Source organism: Ooceraea biroi, chromosome 11 (assembly GCF_003672135.1).
Source record: "Ooceraea biroi isolate clonal line C1 chromosome 11, Obir_v5.4, whole genome shotgun sequence".
Lineage (NCBI taxonomy): Eukaryota > Metazoa > Arthropoda > Insecta > Hymenoptera > Formicidae > Ooceraea > Ooceraea biroi.
Window position 1 is genome coordinate 3,398,105 of NC_039516.1, and position 23,610 is coordinate 3,421,714.

General features: G+C 41.3%; 1 protein-coding gene and 1 long non-coding RNA gene across 4 annotated transcripts in view; one reads left to right on the forward strand and one right to left on the reverse strand.

Annotated features, from left to right (window-relative positions):
• The window catches only part of LOC105288186, a 39,141-nt gene extending 29,279 nt beyond the window's left edge, over window positions 1-9,862 (forward strand). The window contains exon 3 of the long non-coding RNA XR_895579.2: window positions 7,736-9,862. This is a non-coding gene — a long non-coding RNA (uncharacterized LOC105288186). The remainder of the gene's footprint in view (window positions 1-7,735) is intronic.
• Window positions 1-19,998, reverse strand: part of LOC105288184 (potassium voltage-gated channel protein Shaker) — a 98,622-nt gene extending 78,624 nt beyond the window's left edge. The window contains exons 1-3 of one of the 3 annotated variants that reach the window (XM_011354242.3): window positions 19,731-19,998; window positions 16,863-17,057; window positions 13,492-14,301 (exon numbers count right to left, since the gene is read on the reverse strand). In XM_011354242.3, the coding sequence (XP_011352544.1) occupies window positions 13,492-13,667 (176 nt within the window). In that variant the 5' untranslated portion in view covers window positions 13,668-14,301; window positions 16,863-17,057; window positions 19,731-19,998. Of the gene's footprint in view, window positions 1-13,491; window positions 14,302-16,862; window positions 17,313-19,706 lie in introns of those variants that run through there. The other 2 variants (XM_011354241.3, XM_011354240.2) reach the window with 2 other exon arrangements.
• Between the last annotated feature and the right edge of the window lie 3,612 nt (window positions 19,999-23,610).

Sequence of the window (23,610 nt, forward strand, 5' to 3'; positions counted from 1 at the left end):
CAAGTTGACGGTGTAAATCCCGCTGTTCTTGCGGCAACTTCCGGCTGGTTAATTTAACTCGTGCTTCGTTAATCTCATTGCCGTCTTAATATCCGCATACAAGATCGCCGTGTCGAAAGAAGACCGAAAGAAGAAGCGACCGGAATGAATTATTATCGTCCTACATTGAGGCATTCGAGACGTTATCCTGTGGAATTACGAGCGCGAAGTTCGCGACGATAATGGCGTGCAGTCGCAGGAGAGATCGATGATCTTGCTCGTTTAGAAACTTCCGCGAATACCGGTGCTTAACGAGAATTCAAAAGGGTTGAGGGTCGTCGTTGCGATCGTAAAGGACGCTGCTATTTTGGTCTCGCTCTCTCAGCTCGCCGTAAACTGGGTTTCCTGACGTCGTCCTGTGCGAGCTACGGGGTCTGACGACGTACAATAGTGCGCGAAAACGGTGCATGATTAATTACCGGCTCGTTGCTATGGTGCGCGTTTCGCGAATGCTTCGTTAGGAACAGGACAGGTCTCGCAATTGACTTTCTCAGATGCACTAACTACGGTTTACCTTTCCTCTAATTCAGTATTCGGAACAAAATTGCTTTCGGCAACTGCCACGAATAATATTATCTCAGAGTTGTACAATCCATAAAATTGAAATTAAAAATTCCGTGTTTGCATATAATTTAAATACGCGTAATTCTTGTTGGTATAATATAAATACCTCATCAATATACACGTGGATAATACAGCGAAAGACAAATAATTTACCAAACATATCAGGTATAAAAGACTGTTTGTTTCGCACAGGAACGAGTAGATGGCTCCACGCATGTCTCGCAACGGGGGTGCAACACGTGCACCCCCGCGATCAATGGTGATTCCATCGGTAGGCACGAAATTTTGATACGTATCCGGAATATCAGAACCCTTGCAGTGTTATATTTACTTTGGCACAACTAACTTCAATTTCGAAAAAAAAAGTAGGTCAGAATTTATTTTTAATTAATAATGCATACATATACTACATAGATATACTATATAGATATATCTATATATTTGTTCCGTGCAAATAGTTATTAAAAATGATGATTATTGAAAGTTATTGAAATTTTCTTGAGTCAAAAAATAATTCTTGTTAAACTTATTGATTTGATCGTCGATTATCTGATATTAGAAATGCAAAATTTTCCTTTGAAATAACCCTTTTCAAACATCCCCAACTCAACTTTGAGGGATTTACATTGGAAACGCCTGCGGTGTCGAAGGACGATAGTGATCGACCCTTCAAACCACACACAGCGCAGTGTACGAGCAACAACCTTACACCCTCTCGCGGTACACCACTGTACGCGTATGCGTGTCGGGGTTGCAACGTGCACGCGCGCGCGCGCGTGGTACCTCGCCGGCTGGCGCATACACTCTATCGATTCATCACGAAAATCATGAATGAACGTAATCCCTTCGATACATGAGCAGTAGGTCGACGGGCTTTGTCGCGCGGTAAAGAGGTCAGAAATACTCAATAGCGCAGCACAAATAATGATGATGTCATTAAAATTAATTGTGAGTGGCTAAATTTATCTTGGCGGCTTGAGCAAAATGAAGAACTCGTAACGCAAACTACATTTATATGATATTATCGATTTTTAATATTTCAGAGATAAGGTTCGTTGTTATCTATAAAGAAGACAGAAACTGTTATTTGTGCATTTATTCGTTCAATTTTTAATCGATAACCACCTTGCATTCGAAATCTACTTCCACAAGACTGATATTATTATAAATATCTGAAATACCATCAGTATCAGAAAAAACGTATTTGATTTATTTTTATATATCGAGATTGCTTGAAAATTTTTAGTAAATCTCGAAAATTAAGAGCCATCACTACCCATTAGCAGACTCGGCTCAACTGCAGTCGCATGCGGCATGCACAACGAAATCAAGTTAACAGGAGTAAATCTCCCACGGGGACGACGACAGCGAAGATGACGTCGACGACGACAGGGACAATGAGATGATAATACCCAAGCGACGCTTGCAAAATTCAGTAACAACTAAAGTACAATTTAACCCTTTCATCCAGTAATAGATCTTCTTCCATAATTCATTCAGGAAATAATTAATCTTTTACAAACTATTTTTATTTTTGTCATAAGTAGTCCGCGACTCTTTAAAGTGTTAAATAAACGAATTTTAGTACTTGTATTGTTATTATTGATTACGACCGAAATAAAACGAGAACTGCACGAACCGATTCTGGTTAGGAGCTTAGAAAAAGCGCAGTTCGCGCTACTTCATAACTTATAAAAAGTGTAACGTAATAGAGAGACACGTTTTAAGCGATCGAAGTTATCGTCACGTCACGTCGTCTATCATGCAAATCATCATGACACGTTGATTGCGAGCGTGCCGTGTCGATCGCTCGGGCTTGATCTTTGCCGGAAGTTTTGCACACGCGATCACGTATCGATCAACCGGTGAAACCTCGCGGATTTTCTACTGACGAAGCTTTAAAATTTAATTCACATTAGAATCGCATGCCAAATGATTTTATATATTTTCTAAATGTCGTGTATAAATAGATTATTGTATATTTCTGAGAGCTAATTAACGTTCAAGAGAGAAGATTTCTTATTTCTTAAATTTCATTTATTATCCCATATTAAGAGCTTTTATTAATGGCATTCTCGTAATTGCAGTAATTGCAGTCGATTCAAAAGTGAATTTTAAGTAGAGATGTCTGATGGAAGTATTCACATCGCCTCCCTTGATTCGTCAATCCATTAAACTCGACGGGTAATTATCGACGAATACGATATCTACTCCTCGGCGTGCGCGGCGAACAAAGAAACAGGTTAATTAACAATCCCGGTAGTTGAGCGAGCTTATCGTTTATTTGGGCAATCCTTATTCTCCTTAGATGTTTTATTCGCTATTCAGTTTTTATTCTCAATTTTTTTGAGAACGTATCACTGCTGAAATTATTGCATTTTATTATAAAATAAAATTCGATACTTTGTAGATGATTCGCGCATTTTTTTCAAATGGTCTTAAGTTTTATCTGAATTTTATTGATTCGCGCAAAGCGGAAAATAAACGGAGAGAAACATATGGCTGCGAAAGTAGCAAACGCCAACATTGATCAGACCAGACGTGTTCAACAATGAACGCGACGAAAACAATGGTAGAACGATCATACACGTTGAAACGGTGCCAATTTGAAATTCTGTGGCAGAGAAAACTGCTAGATTCAATCGCTCCATAAAACGAGCAATAGAGGCTCGGACTGCAAACGGCGTTTTCATCGTTATCCTCGCGTTTTCTCGCACCCAGCTACTTCCTCTCAACTTTCCACGATCTCTCGGCCGTCCATCGAGAAACTTTTTCGCTGCAGCGAGTCGTGTGCTATGCCTGAGAATTCCGCATATCCAAGAAGATGTTCACAAGTATCTTACTGCGCACTCCACTTTTTTCTCTCTTCACAAATATCTTCGAGATTTTTACAAGTTTCAAGTATGTGACAGAAAATAATATGCGGTTGTTCAAAAGAAACATTTCTTTTTATGCTAATTTAGAATGTTTATTTTCAACGTTATACTTTTCTTTATCTTTTTCGAATTCTTCATACGTGTCTTTTATATACCACAATATTCAATATGCATTGCTGCTACCATATTCTTACTGAAAACTACTAAATTACATTTATCTCCGTGCATGTTTTTCATATTTTTAATCACCCCGTATCTCGCGTTGACAAGTTCCAAGTGAAATTATCGTGAGGCTTAAATTTTCATTGGACATTTTCTAAAACATGCAGTTTGTTCAGAGCAGTTGGATAAAAACATCGGCTAACGATTATTAACTAATATTTTCAGTCGTTCTAGCGGTTATCTGGAAGGGAAAGGAATATGAAAGAGGTTAACGAGCGCCCGGGGGTAATAAAAACGCACAAACCCTGTGACAAGCACCATTTTGCGACAGATCGTGCTCATAAAACATCCTCATGCTTCCGTGTGTCTTTAATAATATCTTGTTGCACCCCTTGTTGAACATCCGATTGTGTTATTAAATATAATGTAAATGTAAATGTAATGTAAATGTATAATATAATATAATGTAAATGTAAAAGACTAATAACGCCCACGTAACCAAAACCTCATCATCAAACTGAGCGGTATCGTAACTAAATAAATACATCAAATGTATAGTACGAAAATGTTACAGAACTCGCTTACTCTTATCTTGATATCGCAATAATATTTTAACGGACTTACAACTAAAAATTAATTTCCAGTAATTAAAGTTGGAAGTTAACAAGAAAAGTTCTTCCATCGAATTTACACTAATTGTAAGAAAAGATCGATCATAAGTCAATGACAAAATTTGCAGCATTATTTCCGAGATAGCCGACACTAAAAAGCACTAATTAATTCTTTAAAAACGATCGATGCGACTTCTCCTTTTTCCTCTTTTTTTCTGCTATGCAGTTTCCTCCCGGTAGCGTTCTTAATTACGCGGAAAATCTCGCAGTAACGACATGCGCCGAATTAAGCTACCAGAAATTTATCGCCGGCGTTTCAGCTTTTAATTTAAATTACAGATGATAAATGAGGAATTGCAACGATATTACATTACGTTTGTTCGTTTTATCTTACAAAAGATACATTTTTTCCTTCTCGCATCTCTCTCAAAAACGTAAAAACATATTCATCGTAAGTATTTTAATTGCAAATTGCTCCTATTATACAATATTTTTCAGCAGATCTATGATTTCGTCGGAGTCATTTCACGCAGCTGTCACGCAGGATGACGCACGAGAGAGTTACATAATCCACGCAGAAATCATTAGTGTGCGGCTCTGATTTTTCCCATTTTGCGCATCTTGTAGACGTAATCACTCGAGAAAGCTCGTAATAACGTTACACGCGGACGCAACACGTGGCACATTATAATGGCTCGCGTCTCTACGCTCCTCGGAGTCAACCGGCGAGCGATTTGGCAAGCTGTTTCCTGACACTCGCGGGGGTGGAGGCCGAAGAATGGCCGAGAGGGCTAATTGGATTAACCTCGCCCAGCCCCTTACCGACCCCTTAAGACTCGAGACCGGGGAACTTAAGTGACCGCATTCGGAAATGTCAGTGGAGATTTCCGTCCCAAGGCCCGTAGCGTAGACTCTAATCGAAAACCTTAGTTCCTCGCTGCCGCACAAGGGAAACTGTTGGCTAACCCTTTTGAGTGCTTTTAAGGCCGCTTTCAAGGCTCAAATAAGCAGTGCACTCTAAAGAATATTCCATATTTTGTTGGATTTTCACGATCCGGTTTACACTTTTTCTAACGACTCGACATCATTCAATTGGACAAATGTTTTCAGATAACTCCGTTTCCCACTGAAAATTACGGCTATAGGTATTCATTGAATATTTGTTGTATCGTTATATCGTAATTATTTGTTCGTAACAGATTTTTATGGATTATTGGATTATTATGGATTATTATTCGTTAACTATTTCTTTCTGAAGATATTGTTGAACACTTAAAATTTTTTTCTTTTTGCTATTAATAGCGGAGAGGAACAGTAGCTTCGATCACGCTGCGATTCTCAGGCTGTTGAAACTCAGGCGGATTATGCTATACGATCCGTGACGATGCGTCAATATTAGTTCACTGCAACGCCGCTTTATGCACAGCCTACTTCCCTCAGGAAAGAATATAAAGGCTATTGAGTATCTTCACTGTGCTATAGTAACGCAAAGTATTATGTGCGTGTTTATCCTGCATGTATGTGTTTATATACATTTGTATTTGTGTCTGTATACGCCGCTTGTTGTTTCACAAGTAGTTGCATTAAAACGTCACGCAACGCACCGCTCGGTACGGATTAGGCTGCTTTAATGCGTTCGACGAGGCAGACACGCCGACGATGTATACAGAATGTTTGCGAAAGGTACCGGTATTGTAAACATAAAAGGAAATTACATTCGAGAAGTATAAATCGACACGCTTGGCATTTAAACTATTTAAAATGTGGCTTTCATCGTGTCACGTTAAACAGCTCGAATACGAGCGATGCAACTTTTAAAACGACTTTTAGACCTACTTCTTATCTCAATTACTCTTAATTGCAGCAAAAGCTATAGACAATTTTATCACTGTCCATATACAGAGCGGAGCAGAATTCTTTATTTTCTTTTTGCAAGTAAAAATATTTTAGAATAAAAAGAGAACCATGTATATCAACCCAATAAGAACGAGAAAATTCTCTCGGACTGATCGAATCCCTAACGAAATCCTACATGTCCTTCTCCATATCTCCTCGGATATTGGATTATTTAGTAACGATATCCTATTCGTGATGGCGTAAAACAGCTGCATAGGGTGACCCAGAAAACTTTCCTTTTGATAAAAAGAGCTGACTCCATTTATAGGAAATAGTTTTGCGCGAAATTAACATATTTATCGTGCTGTCACGATTTTTATATATAACTTTTGCAAACTAAAAAATCGTTCTCCAAATAATACAGGCCAGCCTGTGTGCAAACAGCAACCCATACAAGATACGAACGCGCAGAACACGAAAGTTCACAAAGCTTTAAATCAGAAATGAATGCGAGGAGAACACGGAAGGAACAGTCGAGGAATTCGTCCAAGCATTCTCGACCTGCAGGGCAGGCTTGTGAAACTTAATATTTAAAGCACGTGCACGTACACGTACACGACGTATTTTCTGCGCGGACAAGGAACAGAGAGACAAGGATGGATAATTAGGAATAGCAGAAAAGTGTTTGAAATATCTGGGAGTCTTGTAAAATAGTTCACAATTTTCTACGGAGAAAAAGCGTGCATTTTTAGAAATTTTTTAGTAAAAGATTTAAATTGCTTATCGTGGCGCATGTGAGGATTGTTTATGCCTATTACGCGGCTTTATTCGTATTTAGCGAACAGTGTTGTAACCTGGTCACAATGTGACAGTTTGTTCTGCGTGGTAAAATATATAGCGTTTTATATCTTGCGGTACGCGTAGACAAAGTCGATAGTTATATCCATCGCGAGATGTCCTACGTGAATAAATCTATGTTCCGGGCAGCCGGTTGAGCAGAAAAGCATCCGTGCGAATATTGATGACGTTGCCACAACTCGAGTAGGTGAAAGAACGAGTGAACACGGAAAAAAATACAATTTATTATCCTGCGACATGTGCCGTCAGAATAGGGATATACATTGTGCAAACAGATCGTCAATGTAATCTGCAGTAAACGTCTTATCGCATGTACACAGAGCTTCAATGTTCGAAATGCTAAAAGCACCAGTAGCGTCGAAATGGTAAAAAATTTACGAATGCAGAATCTGCAAATTACCTTCTCTCTCTTTCTCTCTCTCCCTCATGTAATTACAGATTATAAAATGAAGAACGCGTAAAGTTAGTTAGTTAGTCTCCAAGTTAAGAGTTTCTCGTTATTTTTAAAGTTGAGGAGTAAGCGAGTCTCAAGAAAATCCTATGCATCCTTAATTATTTCAATATTCAAGAGAATGAAGAACGTATGGAGACTGGAAATTCTGTGGATTTTATTACCAAATTCACCGTCATTTTTCGATGATTTTATAATGAATAATAATTCTTCATTATTAAGAAGTTTTTGCTGTCGCACTCATGTGCCTAGATTGATCCAATAATATAGCGCATGTGAAGACTTCTTGTAATTTAACTAAGCTGCTAAACTAACGAACGCTTTTTTTGTATTTCCAGGATTTGCGGAAGACACACAGGCGACGTTTTGCAACCGCCGCCTATGCAGTCTATTAAACATAGATAGGAGTACCGCATTGCCGTGAATCGGCGCGAGGTAGTGTTAGAGGTTTACTGTGCGCCATGTCTCTCCCTGCACCAGGGGTTCTCCAAGAACCACCCAAAATCGTTTCCCCAATTCTGCTTGTTGTTTGCCGAGTACCTGTGTTGCGTCAAACTTTAATTAAAGCAGAACATTGGCTTTAATTGGATAAATCACCGCGTGGTCTCCTTTACATTCACTCACTTTGGTTACAATTCTTAACCAATTCCAAAACAAATTTATCACGAGCATTGAACAAATATTTTTTTATTAACAAGTAATTACGTAGAATATTTATTTCAAGAGCATGGTATTCCGAAAATATTACCAAAAGTGACCGGTAATTTCGTTCCCTCATTGCAATTCTGCCTGTTTTAGCATATGCGTGACGCGAGACTGGATATTCATGACGCTCAGTGTCAGATAAGCGATAACATGCCATTTCGAGAGAACCACTGAGACACAAACGGCCGTGCAGACATTGCACAGACTCTACGTACTGACACTACAGGTACGGACATGCTATATAGACGCATTGTGCACAGTGATAATAACGAAGCTCAGTTGCGAGTCGGCGTCAGGTCGCAGCCTCGCTCTTGCCCTCGGCCTCGTTCGTTATTCTTAACGTCATCACGGCCGCAGTCAAATCTATGCGTGTCTACCACCCTCCCTCACATGCACACCCCCGGCTTCTTCACGCCAGCCTATATACATCGCCCATGCATCCGGCAGTTCGTACTTTCTTTAGCATTTCACCCCTTCCGCCACCCATTCGTCCCGATTTAGCGTCCGCTATCCATCAGTTCCTACCTTTTTAGGAGAAACGTGAGCGCGACTTCGCGCGCGGATTCCGCGTTGCAGATGTGCGCGTCACAGCGTTGCGGAAACGCGCAATCGACGCGAGTGGGTCGAATCGGTTCGCCTTTCATTTTCTCGTCTTCAACACCGCACGGATTTTAAGGGCACCTGGGGTACCCTTCGTGTAAAACACACCATTTAGAAAATCACTTTATTGATTGTAAATGATGACAGCGTCATTTCTCTTACACCAGTTATTACGCGATTTACATTTCCTGTCATGCACAACACACGTCGCGCCTATTTATAGAAATTCTTACACGCACGAGCTATTATGCCAGGAAACGTGAGGACATCTCATTTAAATACATCAAATATATCAGGTGCATTGATTATTTATCATATTAAATTTACTTCGGGGATAAAAACTGAGAGTAAGAGAGAGAGATTACAAAATTGATGCTGATTCGTATCAAAATTTGGGACTCATACAGTCTATTTGTTATATCCTCACTAAAACGATCATGCTCAATTGATGTATGAGAAAAATTATACATCTGCATTTGGCACTTGGATATAACGGAAGTACGCGCGAAGGCGTACGTGTTTGAGATGGCTAAGCCCAATACCGTGGGGAGCGAATAACGGAGCGCGATCTCGCTTTCGCGCGTACTCCCGAGCGGGTCGCAACAGGTGCTTAGACAAAAGATACGGTCTAACCGGTGTGGTAGGATTCAGAAAAGCTTCGTCGCGCCCAATCGACCCTTTTCCTTCTATGACGGACATAATGAGGATCCGACGGGCGCTTCTTACGCCAGAAGCGCCGGTGCCCGCTTTCAAGTCGCGCCCGCGCCTCACCTTCATCCTGCCCGTTTACTGCCAGTCGGGATGAATTATTTCTGCGGCTTGGAAATTGTACTAAACTCACGTCGCCTCTGAGGAACGAATAGAAACCGCTGCTGCGGAATGCCACGTGGCAAGCTTTCGCAAACACGTAGATGGGCTAAGAAATACGGTTGTTCACACCGTTACAGTTAGAGGCAGTCGTTTGAGAAATGTACTTTTGTAAGTTATACACAAAGGCAGATCTGCGACGAACGTTTAAGGGAGAGAGAAATGCAGCTGGCGGAACGATCATTCGTAATATCCTCTAGTGCTTTCAAATCCGCTCGATAATCACGATAATTGTTAACAACTGTAATTTACAATGTTGACAGCAATGAATAAAAGTCGGAACCTACTTAAGATATCAATGATTGTGCATCTTATCCTGCAGGTCAATCTGATTCGCGTATCGAAGTAATTACGTTTACAGAAGTGATTACGTTTACACAGGTGATAACGCGCGCGAATAAACAGGTACTGCAAAATGCTATAATGTCAAAGCGGAAGCTTTCGCAATTATGCAAAGTAATGGTCTATAAAAATAAATTAATACTGTATACCTTGTAAGTCGTTTGCTCAGTCGTTTGCTCACTGCATGAAATTTACATTTCTAAACACACAGATTAATATATTCCTTATCAGGTGAAATCGGAACGCTACAAGAAAGAGAATCAATTACCTGGCGCGATTAGATTTCGCAGAAGGAGAGAGAAACGGAACATGGTTCTCATTCCTCTCTTCTACTTCTCGCGTGTTCCGATCATTTCAGATTACATTCAAGCGCGTGTGCATTATGTCAGCGTATTTATTAGTCTCCTCATGTCGCAGTGGTATATTGATCGCAATAATAGAGCGATTAATAGTAACGAAATGCGACCGCGCGAGAGCCCTGTTCATTCCTCGCTATTATTAATCGCACATCAATTGAGCGTCCCACTTATGATTTTATTCTGGCTATACCTCCATATGAAGGTGCTTTGAGCAGTTGAATTTCAAGACGCAAGAAAAGCATCACAAGAATGTGAACGCGGATTCCAAATTTCCGATGATCTTCCCAAACCACCCAGTACATCAGGCGATTCACGTAAAGGGAAACGCTTTAGGGAATTTCTACGAAAAATGCCGAGAGCTAGAAAGAAGACAAATTTTCCCATATGGGATTTTTCCACAACCAAGAAATCTTAGAATGTAACTTGAAAAGAGATATTCTTCTCAATGAAATCGGGCAAGATTTGTTTATTACAATAACATTTTAGAGACGAATTGTGAATACTAACGTATTTATCTTATTTAAATAATTGCCATTTAGAATTATTTTAGAATTACTTGATATGACAAAACTAAGTTTCACGGAGAGAGAGATTTTCTAGAATATATACGCAATTACATGCATAAAAATTGAGAATTTTATCATTACAATCCACTTGGAATTTAAATTTGTTATTTTCAAATATGCAGTTTCCACTTTACTAAATATTTAGCGAGTTATAACATAAACTTTCATGTTTCAATATATTTAACAATAAATAAATAAAAGAAATTAATGTCAAATTCGCCAAAGAGGCTTTGATTCAAAGAAGATTATTACCAGCGCACGGCGCAGCTTTTATATCGACAACATAATTTTAGTATCTCGCAGCTAGACAATTCACTCGATTTCCATTAATTTCACGAATGTCATTATCGTCGATCGTGCATGAATGAATGGACGCTCGAGCGAGGCAAACTTTGCAACAAGGACCGTTTGTGGGAAAATAATAGACAGCGCCAAAGTCGAAACCATGGGGGTAGTATGGACAGGCGCATAGATTTTCACCAAGTTCTAATGAGAGACAAATGTGGAACGGGAGATGCACGATTCAATTTTCAACGATCGATTTGGTAAATGTGATTTTCCAGCTTCTCTCAATTTCCGGCCGCGAAAAGGGACAAATTCATCGGCTGCCGTTTTAGGTGTATCTGTCGTCAGTATCTATCATGCATCCAACTTGTAGGAACCAGTGATGCAATCATCTTGCAATCTTTCCGCGCTTTTTTCATCATTACAAAAGTGATGAAATATTTCTAACGTAATTCTGCTGATAGAATCGTACCTCCGCGAAGAGCGATTAAATTCAAAGACTTGGAACATCCAGCGCTCTCACAAATTCCTTTTTAAAACGAGAATTAATGAAATAGCGCGTTGAATTGATCAAATTACTTACAATTACAAAAAGAAGTTCCTTTTACTACCTTTATTATATGCTTTATTATGTGATTAGAATCCACTGCGTACATGAATCGTTTGTCAAAGCGCGCTATTCTATCAACCATCGTTTAATTAAAATAAAATCAGTTTTATAAGTATATAAACATCAAAAACTAAATTACTTCAATAAATTTTTTTTCAGTGAATTCTTGGCTTATTTAAAATTGCAAAATTGCTTCATTAAAAATCATCGCGGCCTGTTTTCAGTGACCCACGCTTCTGTTAAGAGTTGCGCTTTATGGAAGGTTTTTGCCTTTTGTGCTGCTCGATGCGGAACTGGTAAACATATTTACGCTGGTGCACAAAACAAATATACGATATTCTTTAAAAACGAAAATGTTTGCACAGTATTCCAAAGCTTTATCCGCCATGCTATTTGTCTTTATAGTTGAGTTGCCTAAAACGATGTGTGTTCTCCTGAATCTCCTGGCATAAGAACATTCCTCAACGTCTTATCGTTGTCGCCTCAAATTCCTGGCGACGGAACAAAATCGCTTATAGGAATCGCTCACCTTCTTGAAGAACCTAACATTCGTCAGCGTGAGAAACTACTTTCTAGGGAAATCGATCCTCGTTTCTCTACCGTCCATTCAGCCGGAAATTAAACGGTGATAAACGTGCCGCCACATTCTTCACAATAAAGTGTAAAGAGGGGAAAATTTATATATATATAAGATGCGAGATAAATTATGTCTACTACATCAACAATATCAACAATTTACTAGTATTAATTATAACGCGATATAAGCGTAATCAGGAGTCTTCTGAAACATGCGATAAGAGATAGCAGAAGATATTCTTAAATGGCGCCCTATATACGCGAGTTTTGTTTATCGCGATTGGACAACTTGGAGTTTGCATGAATTTGAGAGACAAAATTGGCCGACACGCCTTAACGAGTCTACTTGAAGGTAGCGGAAATGAAGACTGGACGAAATCTGCGAATCATCGTGAAGATGATAATGAATAAATGCAAGATACCAAATGGTTACTTAACAAAAACGTAATTTTTCTCAGTAATTTGACTCTTGTTTGTTCGTCTTTAAACATTGTTATACAAAATCCTACATGTTTAATATAAGGTATAAGAATAAGCCTGTATACAATTTTTAAATTAATATTTATGTAAAAATCTGCAGATTAAAGAGCTTCTAGAATTGTAAAAGAGAAAGAGGATTAAAGGATCAAAGAGTGCACTGCGAAAACATACAATAAAATAGAAACGGAGATTTATACTATATGATAAAATAAGCAAATATCAATATTTGTTCAAACAATTGACTCGTGAAATTAAAAGCTACTCTTGTACCCTTTACGTGCCAACCTCAGAACTCTTAGGAAGGATTTGTGTGGCGTTCAAGAACGTCGATCGAGAATGACAGGAAACGGGAATAAAGTAGCGTGTCTACGACTGCGCAGGGCGATGCTCCTTTCTTTCTCGACGACGTGACGTGCTCGCTCTCGTCGGCCCTTCAACGAACAAATCGAACCCATCGAGTTTCAATCATCGTACGTTCGCTTTGTCACTCCGATGAGTGTCTCCAATAACTTTCAGCGTGACGAGCATACGCTCCGTATTTTCTACGTGTAAGTTTAGTTTCCCGCAATGTTACTTCCTGACTCTGTCCATAGTTCAACAGTAAAACAGTAAAAAAAGATACAAGGTAAGGAAGAAAGCGTTTTATAGTAAAATAAAAATTGCGGATGTTATAAATGCGATTCTTTAAGCGCGAGTGTACTCACTGATTGAGCGTCCGATCGTTGCTGCCGGTGGTCGCTGAACCCTGCACCCCGGAAGTGGCAGCGGCGGCGGCGGTGGTCCCCGAGTCGTGATGCCTCCGCTCCTTGTGGACGATGCCCATCAGCTTCATCCACGGATTGTTGGCCGCATGGGTGCCCATGCCGCCGCTCTGCCACATTGCGCTCGCCAGCCTCGCTCTTTATATGGGAGCCCGATTCGGGCTCCGACTTGTCTTCGAATCTGGCCGCGAGGGGCCCAGCCTTCGGACTGACGTCCTGTTGCTCCGCCTCGTCCTGTTCCGTCGGATCTACTTCTTCCGACGGAAGTTTCTCGCTCTTCGCGCCTCGTGCGTTCCGCGCGGCGAGCTTAGAACTTCTTCGGCCCTCTTCGGTATCCGTTTCAGGCGCACAGGTAAGCCCAAACGGGATGCGTGACTCGATGCCGCGATCTTTCGAGTCTCCCCCGAGCTGAGCCACAGAGGCGATCTCTACGTCCTCGCGGGGGCCCACACGGCGCACCTGCAGCTGCACTGGCCCTGGGTAGGTGCGAGGTGCCCTGCGCGGCCCCGTAGGCTCCCTAACCCGGGCCCCGAACACCTCCACCATCTAATCCTTCGTTTCGTCACAAGGCTTTGCCGGCCCCGCACCCCCGCCCAGACACCACCGTCCTTTTGTGCACGTGTGCACCCGCGTCCTCCGGTCCCGATGACCGATGATCTCACAGCGACGTCTGAGACGTCGCCGTCGTCCTCGGAGTTCTCGACGTCTTTCCTTGGCGTCTCTTTCTTTCTCTGGCAAACGTTAAACCGTCGGCTGGACGGAGGAGATTGGCAAAGTTAATAACGGCAGGGAATCGAGATTCGTTGAACTTTGCGAAGAGAAAGATCTTGTTTGGATTCTTTCGTACACTGACAAGTGGGATTGTTTCTCTTTGAAAGTACATTGTTCTGGATTAACCACGTATTGTAGAATAGTTTATCACGTGGTGGCCATCGTGTGAAATATTCGACGAGTTCGTTTAACAAGCTCTATTCAAAATGCTCTATTCTCTTTTCTAAATTTCTGGATACTAATGGTTATTTCTACCACTGCTGATTATATTTTGTTAATGTAAATCATTAATCGTTTATTCGAGCTACTACGAATCATTTTGTTACTAGCAATTATTCCAAATTAGATAAGATTTATGCATAAGTAACAATCCTCGCTTTCTTTATACTTTTAATTGAAGCAGAGGTTTAATCGAGTCGCAGCGGCTTATTTTTAAACTGCTTGCTTCTTAAAGATTAAATGGGAGCATCGTGAAAATAGCGAGCCATTCTCGGAAAAGACTATTCAAATTGTAAGAAAAATCTAATTATCTCTCTTCCCACGGGATACATTCCGTCGTTCTAATGCAAAGAAGGATAAGATGATATTCGGAATTGCCTTTCAAACAAGAGCTCGCAATTGCGCATATTTCTTAAAAAATGTTGTACAACGCAGAGAGAAGAGATAAATCTGTTTATGAAAAATTTACATTGCTTTATTTTTTGTGAAATAATTTTTCCAATATTTTAATTATCATAATTAGATTAATTTAATGCATATTTTCTAGATTCTCTCTTCGATTTGTAGGTATAAAACAAATTAAGCTTTTACTTAAGATGTTGCACAAATATATACTATGCCTTTAAATAGTCTCTTTCAAAATAATTCGACTGAAAGAGCTTGTCAATCTTATTAACTTTATCAACTTACTAAGACAGCGCAGAAAGAGAGGAAGTGCGAAAAATAAATATTTATTCAGCGATGCGGGATACTAAGTTCCTGTTACGACGCGCTATTAATAACAGTGCTATCGCCAGAGAACGAGGCTAAGCCGGAAAAAAAGTGGTTGCAGCGGAGGGAAAAATGGAATTACTTCCACCCTCTCGAGGAACGTCACGCGCCAGCCGCCGGATGCAAAGAAGATTCATGGAACGATTTCCGAGATTACTTTCCAAACTGCTTGCAATCACAATTATGTTAGCCGAAACATAATTATGCTACTACGATAGCAGCGGAGTATCTCTCTCTTTCATCGAGATTTTGATCAGTAAAGGATACCCCTGATTATGGGAGCGTTACACTAGCGAACATTGAATCCTAGTACAAACGTGACAAATGAAGCCAGAAAAAAAGAATACCTAAAAAACCTAAAAAACTGCGATACAACAGCAGCAAAAACATTTTCACCAGATTTATAAGGTTTCTCGATAGAGAAAAAAATGTGGTTAAAAATGCAATCGATAATATCTGTAAAAAAATGGTTATCGAGTGTAAGTCTATACCGAACTCGTAAAAGCGTTTATGGCTAATCAGCTATTGAGAAAATTCAAATGCACACCACGCGACTTCTAATACACACAGTAGTTCCACGTTTTTCATAGGCTCTAAAGAGTTAAAGAGGCGTGCTTCAAAGGTTCGAACGCTTCAAAGGGGCAAAAAGATTTTAAAAAATGCCCCCATGGCGCTTGCATGTTGGCCGGCGCGCGTGTGCCAGATGCATAAGAACCGCAAACAGTCGACTATCGATCCCCTTAAAAATATCAGCAAATTGGCGTGGTAATGGCCGAGACTCTCGTTAAAGATAAATCGTGCTGCTAAACGTCTTTCGCTACTAGATATACATAGATACATTTTTCGCCAGCTCGCCAACCGACGACGCGGCTGTGGCAAACTTTCGCGTCTGGGATGGTGAGACTCTTTTTTTCTACAAAAACACAACGGAACACTAGCCACATACGTATATATACACACGCATACCCACATGAAAGAATACGGAAGAATTCTAGCATGAAGAGTACAATAAAATGACCATCGAGATATAACGCGGAAATAATGTGTTCGATGATTTAAAGGGTAGAAGTTTATCGCGACCTAGCACGTTGGGAAAATCCTTAAGTAAATAACGATTAAAGTAAATTTTTAAAAGGAAACTTGCACTTTCGATTCGCAAACAATTCTGACCAATCCTCATTATCTTATCACGTGTACGCGTTTTATATCATTGCAATAATTGTACAATGTTGTTTTTCAAGACAAACACCGTGCGACAAAATCTATTTGTACCTCGTTAAAAGTTTCAAACCATTCCCATGTGATATGTACCGCAAGCCGCGTTACTATTTGTCAAATTTGCAGTAATATCTGCGTTGCAAGATACATCGCTCTACGTGCTGCCATAACGACAGTCTAGTACATAACGGTTCTCTTGGCACGAAAACCAATCCCAAAAAGTCAGAATAAATCCAGCATATGGTGCGCATTTCGCGACCATCCTGCGCAAATTCCAGGATACCGCCGCGACACGGTCGCCCTCCTCCTCCGTCCTTCGCCACCCTCTTTCTCACCTCACCGCCGGATCAATGCACCCCTGCAGGTGCAGTCGACAGCGGCGTTCGCGGCTCCAAGAGTACCGCACACTGCACTTTCGCTCGTTTCCACAGCGCGCGCGGTTAAAGGGCCCGTCGCCCTTACCTCACCAGCCGAAGGATAGGCACATCCCTTAACCAGTGCGATGACACTCGGTGTCGCGTCGCATCTCGCTGCACACAACCGCAAAAAAACACGTCATCACGAATCGCGCTCTTTTTCTCTCTCTCCTGTTGACGAGACATCACTACCACCCTCCAATCCATCCCCAGTCTGTCCCCTGCCCTTCTGAATTTCGCACGTTCTTCCGTTTATTGGCCCGAAGCCAGATAACACAGACGCACCACGAGACCGGCTCATACACGCACGGTTCGAGATGTTAATTTTTGCGGAAAAATTATTGATCACGATGTACGGATTGTCATAGAGCTAATAATGATACTTTTGCTAATTAAGATACATTGCACCGAGATTATTCGGTAATTATCTGAGAGGTTGCTTCCACATCAAAAGCTGTATTAAAATAATTATATATAAAAATATTTTACCAATTATTGATCATTTGTCCAAGTGATCAACTACACGATCATTTTTTAAGATATAGAATACGTGTAACTTGTCTTACTTGGATATCACCTAGATTTAAAAAATTGATATTAATACAGATATCCCATTTAATAATTTACATATCCTGCGACGTATTTCCTGTTAATTCAGCGAATAGCTTCGACAGATGTCTGAAATTTTTCAAGTCTGTGAATTTTCAAATCTTTTAATTCCCGGATTCCCAGGCGATGCCTAAGTTCCTAGTGGCGACAACCTTTGAGAACTTTCCTCAGACCTTTAAATCCTGAAGTTCCTTATTTTTAAGACGCCCCTGATGACCCTTTAATTCCCACAAAGTCTTAACTCCCCGAACGCATGCTTCCCTCGCTAAACTCATTGAACTATACACTGTCCTCAACGTGGTGCACTCGCACGTAAAATAAAAACGCGGATCACTCACGGATCATCAACGATTCAACAAGCTGTCAGCGTAATCGACACTATCTTACAATTAATCAGCGGATTGGACAGTCACTCGGACCGATTTTCAGCAACATCCCGGAGAAATTTTTCGTTTCTTCTTCCCGTGATCACCTGCCTGACCAAACTGGTTGAATGCTCTCGCAGGGAAAGGCGAGAATACACGCGCGCACTCCTCGGTCGAGCACGAGCGTCGAACCTGGACGTACCCATCGCCGACACCACGGCACGGGAGCAGCCAATGAGATCGCGCGATCTCAGCCGCATTGGCGGTGCGTGAGAGAGCTCGCGGACAGGGGAAGCACACGCGGCATCCCCGCTTCGGAATCGAACCACGTTATCCCATGAGGTCCCACGGTGAATTTGACCTGTCGCGATCAATTGATCTCCTCGTCGATACGTCAACTAGACGCGATTAGATGAATCGCAACACGGTTGCCAAAGCGAAATTGGTGCATCATCGTAATTGGAGAGTCTCGTAAAATCGGGTAAACCTCATGAGTCCTCAATGAGCCAGGAATTATTTACAATAGACCCCTAATACCGCTCCCAACCGACGCTTCGGTGAGCCTGATTAGCGCGGGATGTTGTAGGATGAAAGAGCAGTTTGTAATCAGCACTATCCCAGATAATCCTAGGCAGCTTGATTCAAATAAGTCAGTTTAAAATCAACTGTCAGATATAATAGATTATCTTCCATTGTGTTTTATCGATTACTTTACGTTTAACAATAATCATAAAATTTCGATAAACAGTCGAGAGAAGTGTTTTTAATAAATTTCAGATAATTATTCTGTTATTTTATCAGCACAAAACAGAATATTTTTTAAAATTTTATGTAGATAGAAGTAAAGTGTGTGTTAAAATGCAACATGATTGGTTTTATATCTACAGCTGATGTAATTGAAAGAAATGAACATGTTCTTAATTTAACATAAAAATAGAAAAGCGCATTTTTCATTTATGGACAAACTTTTAATGAAATTTAATATGTAACTGAATAACTATGATCAGCTAAATCAGCATCAGAGGTCATTAGAATTAGTCACACGTACGAGCAGCCGCAGTCGAAGTCCTCGTGAACTTTCGACCTCGAAGACCCTACGTTCCTCTTACGGTCTTTCAATTCTTTCCTTTTCAAAACTAGTGACATTAAATAAATTAACAATTTGTGCACGCCGTCAAGCAGAAGTTTTAAGTTAACTATATTTTCTTATCATTATCTTCCTCATTCATCCCTACGGCTATTGGAATCCTCATGAATGATATTTAATAACGCTTGCTAATCATTTTAATTCCTGATTCACAAATCAAAGGCCCTATAGGAGATTCTAAATGATTGTATAAAATTTTCTCTGAATATACGACGCCTCGTTGTAGGAAATTCAGTGGAATAACGATATCTTAAATACGAATGTAAGGATTTGTATGTAATTGATGCGACCAACCAACAAAATTGTCAGCCTTTTATATCGTAACAATGAAAAACATGTGAGAACATTCATTGCCGAGAATTTTCACAGTCGCGTTACTTGCAGTCCGCAAATCAACGATATCCTGACACGGGAAAGAGAATCATCCATGATCACTGGTAACCTCGGCATTGCCCGATCGGAGCGTTGAAATCTTCCGGCCGGTTTCGCAGTGTCCGCGCCATCCACGAGACATCCGCACCGCCAACTATGACAACTCTCTCTCCCCCTGTCCTCCTCTAGACGCGAGGAACGCGTGAAGCGGCAGCATGCCGACAACTCTGATTATCGCGCGACACCCCAGGAGACCGCCGCAAGTCTCACCCTGTGTCAAAAGGGGCTGCCTACCAAGTCGTACGTGAATATGTGCGTGTGTGCGTGTGTGCGTGCCGGCACGCTTTTCACGAGACGACCGCACAAGTGCGTGAGATCGCGTGCGTGCACGAGAAGTCCCGCGGCACGATAAGCCGAGGGGCACGGAGATGGACCGGTGGACTGACTGACGAGGGTGAAGGGGGGAGGGTGAAGGCAGGGGTGACGCGGTGGTGTGGATTATGGTTCGTGGGAAAAGGCACCCCGACTCTCGAGAACGGCGGGCGGCCACGAGACTCCCGCGCGGAGCCCAACGTTTCGCCTCACTGCCGGGCTCACTGCTCACAAGCTCTGACGCACCAGCAGAGCCCGCCACCCCCTGTGCGCGCCCTCACCCGACCACCCCCACCCCCCGGCCGAGCGCACGCCTGCCGCCTACATTCCGCCCTCCACCCTTCGGCTACCTGCCGGTCCGCCGGATCCTCCCCGGCCCCACCGCCTGCTCCTCTCCATCCCTCCTTGTAGCGAAACTCCTTTTCCAACCCCCGACGCAATCCCGTCACCAGCCGCGATGGTCGTCGTCAACCGACGTGCACCCTCGCGACCCTACCACCCTTCGCTACGCGAAAGGTTTGGAAGAAGGTATACCAGTAATTCTGTGTGTATGTAATAATGAGATTATGGATGTTGAGTATATATTGGGTTGGCCAAAAAGTAATTGCGTTTTTTTCCAATAGATGGACATACATATCTTGAAATGTAACTAACTTCATTCTAAACCGCAAATTCATTATGTAGGTTAACAACTCACAGTTCAAGCTTGTTTTACAAAAAGAAAGTACACGATTTCGTTAACAATTGTTTGTTTGCCGTCGATTTCAAAATGGAAAATCAAAAAGAACATTTTCGTCATATTTTGTTTTGTTACTTCCGAAAAGGGAAACACGCTGTGCAAGCTCATAAAAAGTTATCTGATGTATATGGCGAAGATGCTTTAAAACTGCGGCAGTGTCAAAATTAGTTTACTAAATTTCGATCTGCAGATTTTAACGTGAAAGATGCACCACGCTCAGGAAGGCCAATCGAAATTGATGATGACAAAATAAAGGCACTGATCGATTCGAATCGGCGTTTAACGACACGAGAGATTGCTGAGAATCTTAACATATCGAAATCGAGTGTTGAAAACCATTTAAAACGACCATTTAAGACGACATTAGTAAGCTCGATATTTGGGTAGCACATGAGCTCAAAGAAATTCATCTCACTAAGCGTATTGACATCTGCGATTCTCTTTTGAAACGTGAGGAAAATGATCGATTTTTGAAACGTATGATAACAGGCGACGAAAAATCGATCGTCTACAACAACGTCAAACGAAAAAGATCGTGATGAACCTGCTCGAAGCACTTGAAAAGCAGATATTCACCAAAGAAAGATTATGCTGTCAGTCTGGTGGGACTGTGTATTTTGAGCTGCTTGCAAGGAATCAAACCATTAATTCAGACGTATACTGTCGTCAACTGGATAAATTAAATGATGCCATCAAACAGAAACGTCGAGAATTGGTGAATCGCAAAGGTGTTGCGTTTCACCATGATAACGCTAGACCACGTACAAGTTTGGTCACTCGTGAAAAATTGTTGCAGCTTGGATGGGATGTGTTACCATGATGTTACCACATCCACCATATTCGCCAGACCTGGCACCATCAGATTACCATTTGTTTCGTTCTTTGCAAAACGCCTTGAATGGTAAAACCTTTACTGCTGATGAGGATATCAAATCGTTCTTGGAATTGTTTTTTGCTGAAAAAGATAAGAACTTTTTTGAGCGCGGAATCATGAAGTTGCCTGAAAAATGGCAAAAGATAATCAAACAAAATGGACAATATATTGTTTAATAAAGTTTTTGTTTCCCATGAAAAATTCGCCTTTTATTTATATAAAAAAAAACGTAATTACTTTTTGGCCAACCCAATAAAACGGAAACAAAAGAATGCCGAGACATCCAAATAGATCGCTGAACAGGATGTTTGAGGTAATTATTTATCGCTTACTTCCGCCAGGCTGAATCTCGCCGCACTTAATTTTATGGACAGCTTTGGCGCAGCTGTCGAGAAGTCTGTTGAAACTTCTTTTCCAGATAGTTTTTACTGTTTCTTCACTTTCACGCTTGTCTTATCGTTAGATGTGAAAATATACTTCTGATTTTGAGTCAACTAACATTTATGCTATCTGGATTTCTTTTTATATAAATCTAATCAATATTTTTAAATATTATAATATTTAGAAAAACGTAAAATTCGATAAGCAAATTTGTCATAATTTCAAACAGAATTATTCAGAAACATATCAAAGATGAACACTTGCGTTATTTGAATCCTTTATTATAATGTGACAAATATCACCGATGCGACGTGAACTCGTCAAAAATGAAATAAACAAACTTCTAATTATGCCAATATAAAATTATGAAAGCAAAACTTACTTACCGATTCGCCGTCACCGCGATTCCGCGCCATTACATTCCCCATTGCCAGCGATGACGTCACTATCTTGACTCCTTCATATTCCCGGACACTCATATTCACTCGTGGCGAAAGGAACACAATCGATTGCAATAACAGCGCGTATTAATTAATTCAATACGAACGTTATTCACCACTTCGTACAGCACATCCGCACTTTTTATCGCGCGCAAAGTACTTTAAACGGATAAATAACACGGTGCACACCGATTGTCGCTTTGCTCTCCATCTGGTACAACTGAAACAAAAATACGGTTTAAAGTGCGAATAATTAAAGATACGCGACCAACTTCACGCCGCAGCGCGGAACGCGACTCGCGACTCAACGCAGCCAGTGTTCGGATCAACGAATGATTAATTATGTGTCATCTTGATCCTTTCAGCAGCTGTCGATGCTCGACTACGTGCGATTCGAATGAACAAATAACGCAACGCGATTCAGATTAGGGAACGGAACCTGCCGAACGACGGCGCGCCGTGTTTCGAGATGTGGGAACCCCGTGTGTCCAACGTACACCAAAAGACCCGAAAACACTGTTAGTTATGGTCGCACATTACCAGTTAACATCTCCACACGGTTGCTCGTTACTCGATTCGACATCTCCGACGCTCATTCGCACGCAGTAATTATCATCGGTGCGAAAATCGCGAGAAAACCGCGGAGCAATCGCGCGCACGGACCGGCGCCACGATAAACTGAAGGCGACTACGTGAGTCAAATAAAAAATGGCTGCGCGCCGCGCGCTACGCATGCCGGTAGCCGGCCCGTCGCCGGCAGCGACCAAATTTGCCCTTCGATCATTTTCTTTTTTTTAAATATGGCAATAGATACAAATCACGAATATTTAAATAAATTGAGGTAATACGATCGAGATGTCGATAAACGTAAACAGGTGTTTCGCATCGTGAAATGATTCGCGTCTTACGTACCACATGAAGTTGTCGCCGAATTTCTCGAATACATCGAAATGCACCATAATGAGAGGTGCAGTGTCGCAAGTGCGTCGCGCGTGCTGCGCGGGTGTCTCGTGTCGCGCCAATCGAGCGCGGAATCATAATTAATCGCGATTCGGCGGAAACTCGCGTGTCGTCGCGTTTCCGATTTCGGCTCGTAACGCAAGCAGTACCCGAAAACGTCCGGAGCGGAGCGGAGCGCCCGGCGAGAGAGAGGAGGGAACGATGTCACGATCACGCTCGTGAGTAAATTCTCGTTTATTTATTGTGTGCAGCAAAACGCGCTCTTTTAAGAAGTTACCGGAGAAATATAGACAAAGGGGTTATAAATATCCCGCATCACTTGATATCGATCTCCGCTATATTTTGTAGTATAAATACCAATTAAAGAAAATTGAGATCGCACGAGCATGCACTTCATAAACATTCTGC